The sequence below is a fragment of the Lepidochelys kempii genome, chromosome 1 (genome assembly GCF_965140285.1).
Source record: "Lepidochelys kempii isolate rLepKem1 chromosome 1, rLepKem1.hap1, whole genome shotgun sequence".
NCBI classification, from domain to species: domain Eukaryota; kingdom Metazoa; phylum Chordata; order Testudines; family Cheloniidae; genus Lepidochelys; species Lepidochelys kempii.
In genome coordinates, this window is record NC_136380.1 from 137,721,876 (window position 1) to 137,735,516 (window position 13,641).

At 39.4% G+C, this 13,641-nt stretch overlaps 1 protein-coding gene across 1 annotated transcript in view; it reads right to left on the minus strand.

Moving 5' to 3' along the window:
• PIR (pirin) overlaps positions 1 to 13,641 on the minus strand; it is a 72,857-nt gene that overhangs the window by 29,189 nt on the left and 30,027 nt on the right. Inside the window, 1 exon segment of the mRNA XM_073327367.1 lies at positions 1,404 to 1,482. Within this exon segment, the coding sequence (XP_073183468.1) occupies positions 1,404 to 1,482 (79 nt within the window).

Here is a 13,641-nt window from a genome sequence, read left to right on the forward strand (position 1 = left end):
TTGCAAGTGACATAGAATGTAATGGGCAACATTTTACTGACTTGCTTCGGCTGCTATTGTAAAAATACTGTGCATAAACATCTGTTTTCTGAGGAAGCAAAGTAACTGACCTGCTGCTGAACTCTTAGATGTGTCTAGTCTGAAGGGATCACGAAGATGACCCAGAAAAAAATTGGAAATAGCGTGCATTAGTAGTCACTATAGAATAAAATGGATGTACATGAAAATCCCATATTGTTACACTGTTTCCATGCTTCTTTGCAGTAGATTTGGTGGGAAATCCTCCAAATTGTATTGGTATTTGCTATACAACAGAGTGTAATCTATTAATTAACAAATCTACAAAGGCTATATTAAAACTCTACATACAAGGAAATAGTGAGAGAACAATGTTTGAAATACCACAGCTAAACTGTAAGGCTCAAGTAGTCTGTGCTTTAATAATGTTGCACCATTTGTCAAACTGCTTCTCTGCTATCAAATTAGGAAAATGGCTGATTCTTGAAGATATTTGAAGTAGCTTCTCATGGGCCAATACAAAGAGCTAACCAATTAACTTTAGGTTGTTTATTAGTTTGGTTTGGTTTTAATCTTCTTAATGTTTCCCAGTGAAGTGAATTTAGTGGTGAGCCTATCCAATGACTAGGACTGGTGAGCACAGTCCACCAAAGTAATGGAAGGCCCACCCCCGCAGTGAGGGAAGGGCCACTGAACCCTGCTATAAATTGGGATTTACAATCCCAGAGAGTGGAGGCCCTATTTATCCACAGACAAGGCATAGTACAGGCAACTGTGTGCAAATTCTCTCACCAATAGCTTCAACTTTAATGCGGTGAAGGGAAGAGAGTAGTTTAGTCCTCTTGCTGCTTTACTTTGAAATCTCCCCACTGAGAACAGCGATAAAGATACTACAGTGCCAACTGTGATGTGAACCCCCAACCCCAAATCTGAGAGCACCAATCCTTTCACTCAAGCCACTACACAGGCGAGGATGGTAATCATTTTTAGTCACTGCCAACTAGTGGATCCAAACCAGGCACATCCCTTTCTCCAAACCAGTCTCCCAAAATTACATGAATTGGACTAGTTTTACATCTCCCAATTATTAATGGTTTTCAGACATGAGAATTTGGCCTGATAACCTAGTATTATACTTTAGATACAGGGAGGATCTTCAGCCCTTGGATACATGGACGATACTCACATCAATGAGAATTATGCCCCTGTATTCAAGGGCAACATTTGGCCAAGGGTAACTAACTTTTAAACTCTGAGGATATACAACACTCCATAAGGAGAATATTTTACCTATAATGATACAAAGATACCGAGATTCATACTCAACCCATTACAGGAGAAGTGGCTTCAATGTCTGTTAAACTGGTCAATGAAATCTTTCCTACCTTTGTGCTGAATGTGCTTGGCTCCTTTGTCCAGCTTGAAGTCCAGATATAATGTTGGTGTGCGAGTATAAACCTTTGACTAGGGAAGAAGTAGGGAGAAAAAGGTCACTTCTATAAATGTACCTTTATATCATACAATGATTTTCACATAATAAATAGCATGTCGTCAAATGAATAACTGAGTTTGTTGTTATTTAAAAAAACAAAAAAATTGAGTTACACACTCCATACAGTATTTGAAGATCATTTCAGCACTACAATTATTTAACTGTATTTTGTAGCATCTTTCATATGAAGCATTTTCCAAAATACTTTTCACACTTAAATAGTTCCACGACAAAGTTAAATAATAAATACATTACAGAAAAATGAGAGAGCTCAAGAGGTAAAGACAAAGGGGAAAAGCTGTATTTCCAGCTGAGATATGAAATGTTTGAAAGTGTGAATGAGGTGATGAGTTACAGACAGGCTCTTCCATATAGCAAGACCTGCAGAAAAATGGCTCTTACACCCAAAAACGGTGAGATTGCTTGGAGGGAATGAGACTGGGTGCTAACAGAACAGGGGGAGTGAGAAGTAGCATAAAGTCAAATTCTCATGGGAAAGGCTTATACGGTTTTGAACTGGGTCCAGAGATGAATAGTGGTAAAGGCATTTGAGGATAAGATATTCTTTGTACGTGCAAGAAGGCAAGCAACAGCACTGTACATATGAAGTCTGCTTCCCCAAGTTCTAGTTATTCAATGCTGAAGGTTGTTGCAGTACTCAAGTGGAGATGAAGTGGAAGATGAAGATTTCTATAGCAATGGAGTCAAGGTAGGAGTTTCCACTGTCATAGCTTCACAAAAATACAAGATCAAGGAGAAAAGTTCAGAGTTAACCATTATGCCAAGGTTACAAAGTTACCAACTGAGAGGTTGGAGTTGAGGAGGAACAGTTTTTGATTAATATTTAAAATGTTCCCTACATCTGCTTGTTTCAAGGAAGCCATTATTCCTTTGGGAATATACACTGTATACTCATGGGAAGTGTCCAGCCCATCCAATAAAAGAAATTGTGTGAAGAGTAGCCTTTTCTCTTTTTGGTATGATAGTCACAGTACAAGTCTTTAGAAAAACAGGGTATGGGCTAAGCAGAAGAGAAATGCATAGATGTGTAGAGACATGCCCGACTTTCAGCTAACCAAAAGCTGGATAAATAGGTTTATATACATGCATTCTTATCGTTTACACAATATTGAAGAAAATCAAGATTTTTTAAAAAAAATCTAGGTGTTTTTTAAGCACCAGCATAACCCCACCTCCATCAACAATATTACATTTGGCCTTTGGAGACTACAGGCAAACATGCGTGCATACCCATATTGGCTATCAACTGTCTAACAATCTGAAAGATGCCAGTGTTCTAATGATTATGTTTCCTTGTTTTGTACAGAAACGCTCCTCAGAGAAGTCAGCAACAACAATGAAATCTCACGCATGCAACAGATGTTAATAGAACAGAAGCAAATAAAACTAATAAATATATCCAACAGGACTATTACTGCAATAAAATACTTTTTCCAGTCGGGGGGAGGTTACTTGGCCTATCCTTATGTAACCCTTCTGCCAGGCCAAGTTGATAGCAGCAAGGGCCGGGTTCAGTACACAGGGGTTCCCTCTCATCAAAGCAAATGCAAAACTGGCTCGAGCCCCCACCCAGTGACCTGGGAAAATCTTACACACCCCCTGGGCGCCTCAAAGAGGCAATACTTCCCCTCTCGCAAGCACAGAGCCTCGGTGTAGTAGAGAATCTTTAATAACATGAGGTAAACGACATCAGCATTAAATTGGGGAAACACCACAACTAGTGTTCATTAACCAAACCATGAGCAAAGACCCACCCCAGAAAATTGGGCCACATCCTTTCCCTCGGGTTCTTGAATCCCAGAACCCAAAGGTCTCTTGAGTCCAACAATCCACAAATCACCCAAAGTCCAAAAAGTCCAGCCCCAGAGTTCAAAAGTTCATCTGCATAGTGTTACTCCCCAGTCTGGCTAAAATGTGCCTGTGTGTGGGGGAAAGAGGTAAGGGGCACCTTACGTGTCCTGAAGCTGACTGCCCCACAGGGCTCTGCTCTGCTACGCTGTCTCACGAACAGCTCTGCTCAGCTCGCCATCTCACGAACACACCGCTGTCTCACGACCGGCTCCGCTCTGCACAGCTCGCCGTCTCACGAACAGCTCTGCTCACCTCGCCATCTCACGAACACTCCGCCAGCCTATCCACGAACAGCACCGCTGCACTCTAGATCTTCCGGCTCCCCACTACTTGACACAGTGCTCAGTGATTTCAGCTCATAGTAGTGGGAGCCTTAGTGCTGGTGCACCATAAGGCCAAAGTGAATGCAGCACAGTACCTGTAGCAAGACTCTTAATAGACCCAAAATTAGCTCTGACATTCCACAGTGGAGAGAGACAGAGGTGCAATTGGTGCTTCAGGCCCTCACAAAGGGACCCACACCACCAGGTACTAATACCTGTCTCAAGTCTCTCTCAATTCACAGAGTTTTGGAACCCTTGCCTAGCGAGTGCTGCTCAGTTGATGGTGAGTCCCTCCATCATAACAAAAGGCCAAGTACAGTTCCAAGCACAGTTCCCATAATCAGGGTAATAACAATTTATTCTTCCCGCCCCAATAACAGAGACACTGGGGATCCCACAACAGCCCAAACTTATTTGGAAGTTTTTCTAATTAAGAGGCACTTCCAGATTTGCATGAAAAAGGCCCCAAAAAGAAAATCCTCCAATATGTACAGCTTTCCTTCCTAGGAGACAAGTGATAAAGCTATCTCAGAACCTTCTAAGGTATTATATAATTATTAAGATGTTCTTAGATCTTATATAAACAACTGGATGACAAACATACAGGAGCAACTGATAAGTTCATTATTGTTATATAAAGTTGTTTAGCTGGAATAATTTGGTTAAGCTGTCAGAATGTATCTAGGAAAAGGCAGTCCATTCCAAAATGCTGACAGCCATTTTCTCCTGATTTTTCAGTCACCTCCCAGTGGAGTGTTGCTAGATTTGATAGCTTTGCAGTCTTGGCAGAATGTTTCCCTCAAAATAGTTAACAATGCAGGACCCATTCCTGGAAACATTTACTGCTAAGCTAGTGTCCTTTTAGAAAAGTGCTGTTGAATTTAATAGAAAAAAACCCCTTGCTACAGGGATTTGAATCATCCTATAGAATTTAATAAAGAAATCTATCGCTGCTATAGAATTCTATACATTTAAAAAAATCTAGAAACACTATCATTCTCAAGTAAATTCTATAGTTAGAGTAGTTTTTATTGGACTCCATTAGATTTCTATATAAATTCATTGGTTTCATCGCTTCAAAATTTTATAAGACATTTTCAGAAGGATGCTCAGTGTCATTAGTCCTACAGATGTTGATGGGCATTATAAAATTTTACCATGAAGTGTGAAGAGTTGAGTTTGCTGACACAATGCTGACCACAGCTGACTGGCCAATATAAACTAGAGCAAATTGTGTTCAGCATAACATCAGCTAACAAATTAACTAAGAGTTGACACAAGTTTGAACATGATTTTCAATCATCTACACTGATTGACAGTCAGTATTGCAGCAGCCAATTTAAGATTCATGTTTGACCACAAAAAATTCTGAAATGTAGATATACCATATGGAACTACTGTGGCAATGAGCACTACACTTGACAGTAAATGTTTGCAGGAGATTATCCCTGGAACAGGGACTATGTCTTCTTCTGTCTTCACAGGACAGAACACGCTGTAAGGAATCTGTGAACGAACAATGATAGCGAAATCTGAAGGCAGGGTGCAATAGACAGTTTTTACACAGCCCTGCCATGACGCATCTAGGTCGCTGAATAACAACAATGTTGCCATTTTTACAAAATATTTTTCCAACTACAGTAGTGTTCATTTTACTCAAAATGCAGAATACTAAAAATTTTGCATTTTATGACGTGATTTTCTGCAGAAATTGCCTTTTATGCACACTAACAAGGACTCAGATTGGAACAAAACAAATGGAGTTTGTAATGAACAACAATGGCCTCTAAAGTTATTGATAACAGATTTAGTACCATCAGCGTGCTATAAACAGTTCCTAAGTAGTGGGTGAGTTTTGTCTCATTGTTTACACATACACAAAGTAACATTTTCAAGATGATTTCAGTGGCCTTTGAGCTTTAGTTTGAAAAGGGTAATTTTATTGTTATGTTGGAACAGGGAGGATGTTGACATTAAGCATTCTCTCTTCCTTTAATCCATCCTAGGGGGAGAGAGGAGGATTTGTAAACAGGAGGCTTTTTCTTTTGTTTACCTAAAGCAAGACCAAGCAGAGCCTCCCACTAGCAATGATCACTTTCACCTTCATTGTAATGAACACAATGGGCCCAGTCTTTTGGCTTTGAAATTGCATCAGGGATCTCAATGCAGCCTCTTCCATCTTGTCTTTTAAGCAGCTTCTGAGAACCCTTTAAAGAAATATTCCCATTTATGCCGTTAGCCCATGAGCACCTTAGAGCAGTGATGACGTTCCTTGTATGGCACGCTGACCAGTTGTAAAATACTGTGCACACTTTACAGTCCTACATAAATGGATAATAAACAAGTTGTCTCATTGCAGGTGCAAAGCACAATGAAGGAGATCACAGCTGTACATGAATACATACACTCAGTGCTTAAACTTAAATAAATCAACAATAGAGGAAAGGGTTAGGAACTATTAGAAAAATCTGGGATGGAGAAGAATTAAAAGAGGGAGTTGGAATTTTACAGAGATTTTATATTGTTCACGACAAAATCATTTACTGTTTTCTGTAGGAGATTGCTGACAAAGTAATACAGCCTTATCCATCACATCCAAAATATAACAGACATGCTTCTGGATATTATTTCCTGCACATGTACACTAGACTGGTTTAAACTATCTGCATCTTTGTGGGTTAACTCATATTGTTAAATACCCAATACCCAAAGGGCTTTGTTTTATCTATGGATTAATGAACTGCAAAACCATCCTTTAAAAATAAAATCTGCTTCTAAAGTCACAGCACAAAAAAGGCCACAGAATTAGTAAATTTGCCTCCTTTTATTCTTCTGTAAAGGCACAAATATTATTAGCCATGTTACATTACTCTTCTGTGTCTTCAAATTGCAGCTAGGCTTTAACCTTACAGGCCAACTTCATACAAGAGCGAGTTTCCATAGACATGGGCCAGATCATTTCCCACTGTGGAAAAGCCCACTAACAGGTAAACTCCTGAAGAGGCCTCCAGATCATTTCCTCAGGGATGGGGAAAAGGTGTGGAGCTCTCATCTCTAAACAAAAGGCAGGGGGTTGGCCTAGAGAGTGTCTGGATCTCAGGGGATCTGCCTATGTAATCAAAGGACAGAGCTATCCATGCAGGGACCTTGTGCTTCTGAAGTCACTCACCATGGTGGAGCTGTGCTGACAGGGCTTTCCCTGTTTACAGCTGCCTTGGGAGCCCTTCCCTAAAGGAAGGTTCCACAGAGTGGAAAGGCTCCATACAAAAAGCTAATTCAGCCTCAGAATTCATTTGACTGTGGATTTCCTAGTGGTTCCCATGGGAAATAGGGAGAGATGATGCAAACAGTAAACCCAATTCCACCCTCCCCTTCCAGTCTCTCTCTGCTCATGAACCATTAACGCCACAGAGAGCTCTTCACAGGGCTTCGGGACAGAATATGTTGCCATGGAGTTGACATTTCCCCCTTCCACATACCCAAGGGACCAGTCTAGCTGTAAGTTATGCACATCCTGAAGATGATTTATAAAGGACCTTTAACTATGCAGTGCTACCAGACATGTAAAAATATCTCCACCACTCCCTAAGTGCCTAAGATATATAATCATAAAGCCAAATCCTGTAGTCTTTGCTCATTTTCTTGTAATCCTTGCTCTTCTGGCTTCAGTGGAAAATTCCCTGACCAAGCAGTGAGTAAGAAGTTCAGGCCTTTAGTTAGCAGTGGCTCATTCTAATCATATGCAGATTCTCCATATTAAACCCAAAAAACAAAAAAACACAGTGTCATTAATCAATACTTACACATTTCCTTTTAAAACCAAGGATTACCCACACTGCATACCCTTCAAAGACTTCCCATTCACAAGTCTGTAATTTTTATCACTCTGAACATTCTTTCCTTCCTTCCTCAGGCTTTATTTGTAAACGTTTTCTTAATTATGAGACGAAATCATTGCCACATGTAAGCTGTATAGCCTAATGAAATCATGGCTGCACCAATGAGGCAAAACTGCATTTTCTAATGCAAGCATGACAGACAAAAGTACACTAAGTCATCCATCAATTTGCTTTCTACATATCAGAGCTGATTTACTGAATCTTTTTAATGCTGGCACTTTATTGCCATACTCAGACAAAACAAATAAAATACGATGAAATGAAGTGGAGGTTACATACCAACAAAGTTATAAATTCTATCAACATGTGGGTTCAAATGCTTCCATAAATATTTTATAGTATCATTTTAAAAGATATTTTTGTTTTAATGTTTTTCAGAGGACACACTTTTTTAATTCACTATGGTGCATTTCCAATTGTGATTCAATTTTTGATCAGATTACAATTTGTAACTGAGGTATGAAAATCCCACATCTTGAGATCTCATAATTAGTGGTCCTATCTGCTCTTTTCTCCTAAAATAGTTGTTTCCTGTCAGATGAATGAAGAAATCACACAGATTCCGTTTGCATTTGTGATTAGATGCATACTGATGACATGCCATCAGGATATTAGAATCGGAGCTGCGCACAATTCATGGAACATTATGAATGGTATGAGCAAATAGTGACTTTTGTGGGGGCTCTGCCCAGAGTCCCTCAATTTTTCCTCCTCTTCAAGGCTCTGCATTAGAGTGACATGTCCTTCTGACCAGTGACAGATGGGTCTCATCCAGAGCCAGTCAATGCTGCTTCTTGGGTGGTTACTGTTATATAACTATCCTACATGCTAACATTCATCTACATATATCTTTTAGGGATGCTGCACATTATTGTAACCATCATTTTCCCTACCCATAATCCCCCTGTTGTCTGTTTCCAATTTTGTAGCTTTATACCTAAATGCAGGCCTTGATATGGCAACTGAATCTGAGTGGACAGACCTTCGCATCTGTTGTAGAGCCCCTTTTAATTCAACAAGGGTCCACTGAACAGATCCAAATGCAGGATTGAGGCCCCAGGTTGTAAACTCTTCTGGGCAGCAGCCACATTTTTTATTTCTGTAAAGCTCCTGGTGCATCTTGGACAACTACATATACAGATAATAAATTATTCAGTAAAGAAAAAATATTCATCAGGGAGAGCACATGAGGTAGGTAGTGCAATAGACATGGTGAGGGAAGAAAAAAAAATCTATTTGGTTTATAACAGATGATAACAACCTCAGAGTCAATCATTTCCTGGCAGTTAGTTACCAGATGGGTGAAAGGCCTCCTCCAGATGGTCACTAGCTGCCAGGAAATACCCCACCCATCAGTCATTATTGGTTAAAACAATTAGGATACTGATCTACATTAGTCATATTCCCATCATATTACTATGAACTGAGGGTACAAATGCAATGGAAAAGCTTAGTCTGAAAAGGGAATACAACAACAAATGTGAAAACAGGAATGGAACGGAAATAGATCTGTGTTTCACTTGTTGCACAGAGCTGTACTATTGTCACAACCAGATGAATGTAATGCTCATGGAAAGTGTTGAACTAACAGCCAGCAATGTAAGGTTCCCCACACTAATCCATTTATGTGCCTCCATGCTTTCCTGAGGGGACCACCTGAAGGGGTGAGAGGTTAGTCTCCATGCCAAATCAATTCCTGCCTTCCCTGCTGAGACTGCTAACAAAGAATGTGATTGTTGTGATTAGGTTACCTGACCCATATTAAAAGGACTAAGAGTAAATTCCAAGACATCAAAGCACAACAGTTTAGTTTTCATTCTCCACGGCTTGTTAAAAAACTCATTTAGAAGCTAATTTTTTTTCATCTCCAAGCAATAATGAATGAATGAACATGAATATCTGAAGCAGTTTGGACCACAGATTCAGGCTGCACATACATGTAATATTTCTGTATGCAATGTTAATAGTACCAACAGAGAAATCAAAGACACAAACAAAAGCTTTTACTTCAACTGTTTGCTTTGTAATCAAATGTTGTTAATAAAGACTAAATAACTATTTCATAAATAATGAGAGTCCAAGTTATCAGAGAACCTCAGGAGTTACAGTTTAGGTCATTCAAGTCCATTATCATACTTATCCTTTATCTTTCAAAGTATATGAACAAAGGGATATTCAATTAAAGTGAAAGGTGAAGAGTTTAAAACTGGTAAGAGGAAACAATTTAAGAAAATGACAATTAACCTCTTGAATCTACAGTTACAAGATATCATTGAGGCCAAGGACAACGAATTAAAAAAAAGGGGAGGGAGAGACCTAGAAATTAATATGAATAGTGAGCACATCCAGAATTTCTAGACTGAATTTTTAAAATAAGGGATATAAACTCTACTGATCCTGGGCATAAACCAACCATCCACTGACAGGGCTAGGAAGGAACTTCTCACCACCATTAGATCGGGACTTCTGCAACATGTTCTGCAGGGGGAAAACCTTAAACCCAAGTTTCTGAAAGCTGAAGCTACTGCAGAATGCTACACTTTGCCTGCTGCTAAGTGGAGTATCTTGCTCTGTGAACAGGATACTGGTGTTTCATGACCTGCATTGGCTGTCTGTTGAAATTTAAGGGGTTGACACTGGCCTAGGATTTACCTACTTTGGAGATCACCTTTTTCCCCCATGCAATCCTGTCACAGTTGCAATTATCAGAGGGACTGAAACTAATGATCATTAAGTTTGTAAGAGAGAGAGGTGCTGGCAGGGCATGCTCAGTGACTACCACACCGATGAAGTGAGCTGTAGCTCATGAAAGCTTATGCTCAAAGAAATTTGTTAGTCTCTAAGGTGCCACAAGTACTCCTGTTCTTTTTCTGGATACAGACTAACACGGCTGCTACCCTGATACCACCTAACTGTAGAACTCTCTCTCCCTTAACCTCCTGTCCAAAATATCCCAAATCTGGTTACCAACAGGGCATGCTGCAAAGACATTTGGGGAGGGCTGAACGGAGTGGGGCAGAAGAAAATTTTGGGAAAAAGAGATGAGGATTTTTGTTATTTTTCTCTGCAGAAGGGCAGGATTTTGTGGCATGCTGCCATTTATCTATTGTGATTTTTATTGTGATAAATTAACTCCCAGAAAATATGAGAAAAAGTTAACACCCAGGGATAAGTATCCTTTTATATATAAATTCAAAATAAATAAAATTAATAAAATGAAAGGAAGGGATGAAATTAATAACTCAAAAATTGCTAAGATCCTGAGCTCCTCTTTAAAAGTTGGACTTCTGCAAGAAAAACAAAGAAAAGAGATTTGAATAATCAATAAGTAAAAAGACCCTGTAAAATAATGATTTATATAAAACAGGCCCAGGATCCTTTGAAAATTGTGAACATGTATAAGTCAATAAAAATGGAATATATTCATTTTAGGCCATTAGGGAATTAGCTAACTCTTGAAGACAATTCAAAATGTATAGCAGAAAACAATTATGCATGGGAAGGGAGATGGACTGGATATCATATAAGCCTTTTCCAGTCTCCCCCAGGCAATGTGACCACTGCAATCACAATATGCTGGTGCTCCTGCATCTTATATTATACTAACATAACATGTAATTCTGATTCAATTTTTCACAACAAAATTGAATTTAATAACTTAAGTCGCCATCTATATATGGGACAGGAAGGAGTTGGATGACATACCAGAAACACAATTAAACAGGAACAATAAGAAGATGCAATAAAGTTTTAAATGTATGCACTGTACATTAGTATGTGAATATCAAAATTGCTACAAATAGCCTGAACCCAGAAAGGAGTTCTCAATATCATATACATAGTGAAATATAGCTCCTAGCTATCCCATGTGTTTTTTCCTGTAACTTATTTCCTGTGGTAGTGTATATTCTCTCTTCTCCATCTCCCTCTCTATAACCTTGGACTAACAATCCACCAGTTTAATCACAGAATTTGAAATCTTCAAAATGGAATTTGATTCCTTCATGTGTGAAGTAATCTGATGAGGTTCAATAAGGATAAGTGCAGGGTCCTGCACTTAGGACGGAAGAACCCAATGCACAGCTATAGACTAGGGACCGAATGGCTAGGCAGCAGTTCTGCGGAAAAGGACCTAGGGGTGACAGTGGACGAGAAGCTGGATATGAGTCAGCAGTGTGCCCTTGTTGCCAAGAAGGCCAATGGCATTTTGGGATGTATAAGTAGGGGCATAGCAAGCAAATCGAAGTACGTGATCATCCCCCTCTCTTCGAGATTGGTGAGGCCTCATCTGGAGTACTGTGTCCAGTTTTGGGCCCCACACTACAAGAAGGATGTGGATAAATTGGAAAGAGTCCAGTGAAGGGCAACAAAAATTATTAGGGGTCTGGAACACATGAGTTATGAGGAGAGGCTGAGGGAACTGGGATTGTTTAGTCTGCAAAAGAGAAGAATGAGGGGGGATTTGATAACTGCTTTCAACTACCTGAGAGGTAGTTCCAGAGAGGATGGTTCTAAACTATTCTCAGTGGTAGAAGAGGACAGGACAAGGAGTAATGGTCTCAAGTTGCAGTGGGGGAGGTTTAGGTTGGATATTAGGAAAAACTTTTTCACTAGGAGGGTGGTGAAACACTGGAATGCGTTGCCTAGGGAGGTGGTGGAATCTCCTTCCTTAGAAGTTTTTAAGGTCAGGCTTGACAAAGCCCTGGTTGGGATGATTTAATTGGGGATTGGTCCTGCTTTTGAGCAGGGGGTTGGACTAGATGACCTCCTGAGGTCCCTTCCAACCCTGATATTCTATGAACCTATGATTCTATGATTCTATGAAGTTGTGACTGAACTCCTTGGGGGAGAATTGTATGTCCCCTGTTCTGTCTGACCTGCATTCTGCCATATATTTCATGTTTTTGGCAGTTTCAGATGATGACCTAGCACATGCTGTTCATTTTAAGCACACTTTCACAGCAGATTTCACAAAATGCAAAGAAGGTACCAACGTGAGATTACTAAAGATAGCTACAGCACTGGATCCAAGGTTTAAGAATCTGAAATGCCTTCCAAAATCTGAGAGAAATGAGGTGTGGAGCATGCATTCAGAAGTCTTAAAAGAGCAACACTCTGATGCAGAAACTACAGAACCCGAACGACCAAAAAGGAAAATCAACCTTCTGATGGTGGCATCTGACTCAGTTAATGAAAATGAACATACATTGGTGTGTACTGTTTTGGATTGTTATCGAGCAGAACCTGTCATCAGCATGGACACATGTCCCCTGGAATGGCGGTTGAAGAATGAAGGAACATATGAATCTTTAGCGCATCTGGCACTTAAATATCTTGTGACGCCGGCTACAACAGTGCCATGAGAATGCCTGTTCTCACTTTCTGGTGACATTGTAAACAAGAAGTGGGCAGCATTATCTCCTACAAATGTAAACAAACTTGTTTGTCTGAGCGATTGGCTGAACAAGAAGTAGGACTGAGTGGACTTGCAAATTCTAAAAATTTACATTGTTTTATTTTTGAATGCATACATAATTGTACATAATTCTACATTTGTAAGTTCAACTTTAATGATAAAGAGATTGCACTACAGTACTTGTATTAGGTGAATTAAAAATACTATTTCTTTTGTTTCTTTACAGTGCAAATACTTGTAATCAAATAAATATAAAGTGAGCACTGTACACTTTGTATTCTGTGTTGTAACTGAAATCAATATATTTGAAAATGTAGAAAACATCCAAAAATATTTGAATACATAGTATTCTATTATTGTTTAACAGTGCGATTAATCTCAATTAATTTTTTTAATCACTTGACAGCCCTAATTTGGACATATCACCACCAATTTACAGAAGCTCGGGATCCAGCCACAAAAATCCAAGCTGTCACATTGTGATGAGTATGTAATCTGAAACATGGAAATCAAAGAAAAACAAAGTATAATTTTGTGATGTTCTATATCTTGAGGGCACACCCGGTAGCCCCCATATTCCTCATCTGTATATAATTGTGATCTTACATATAAAGCATGTCT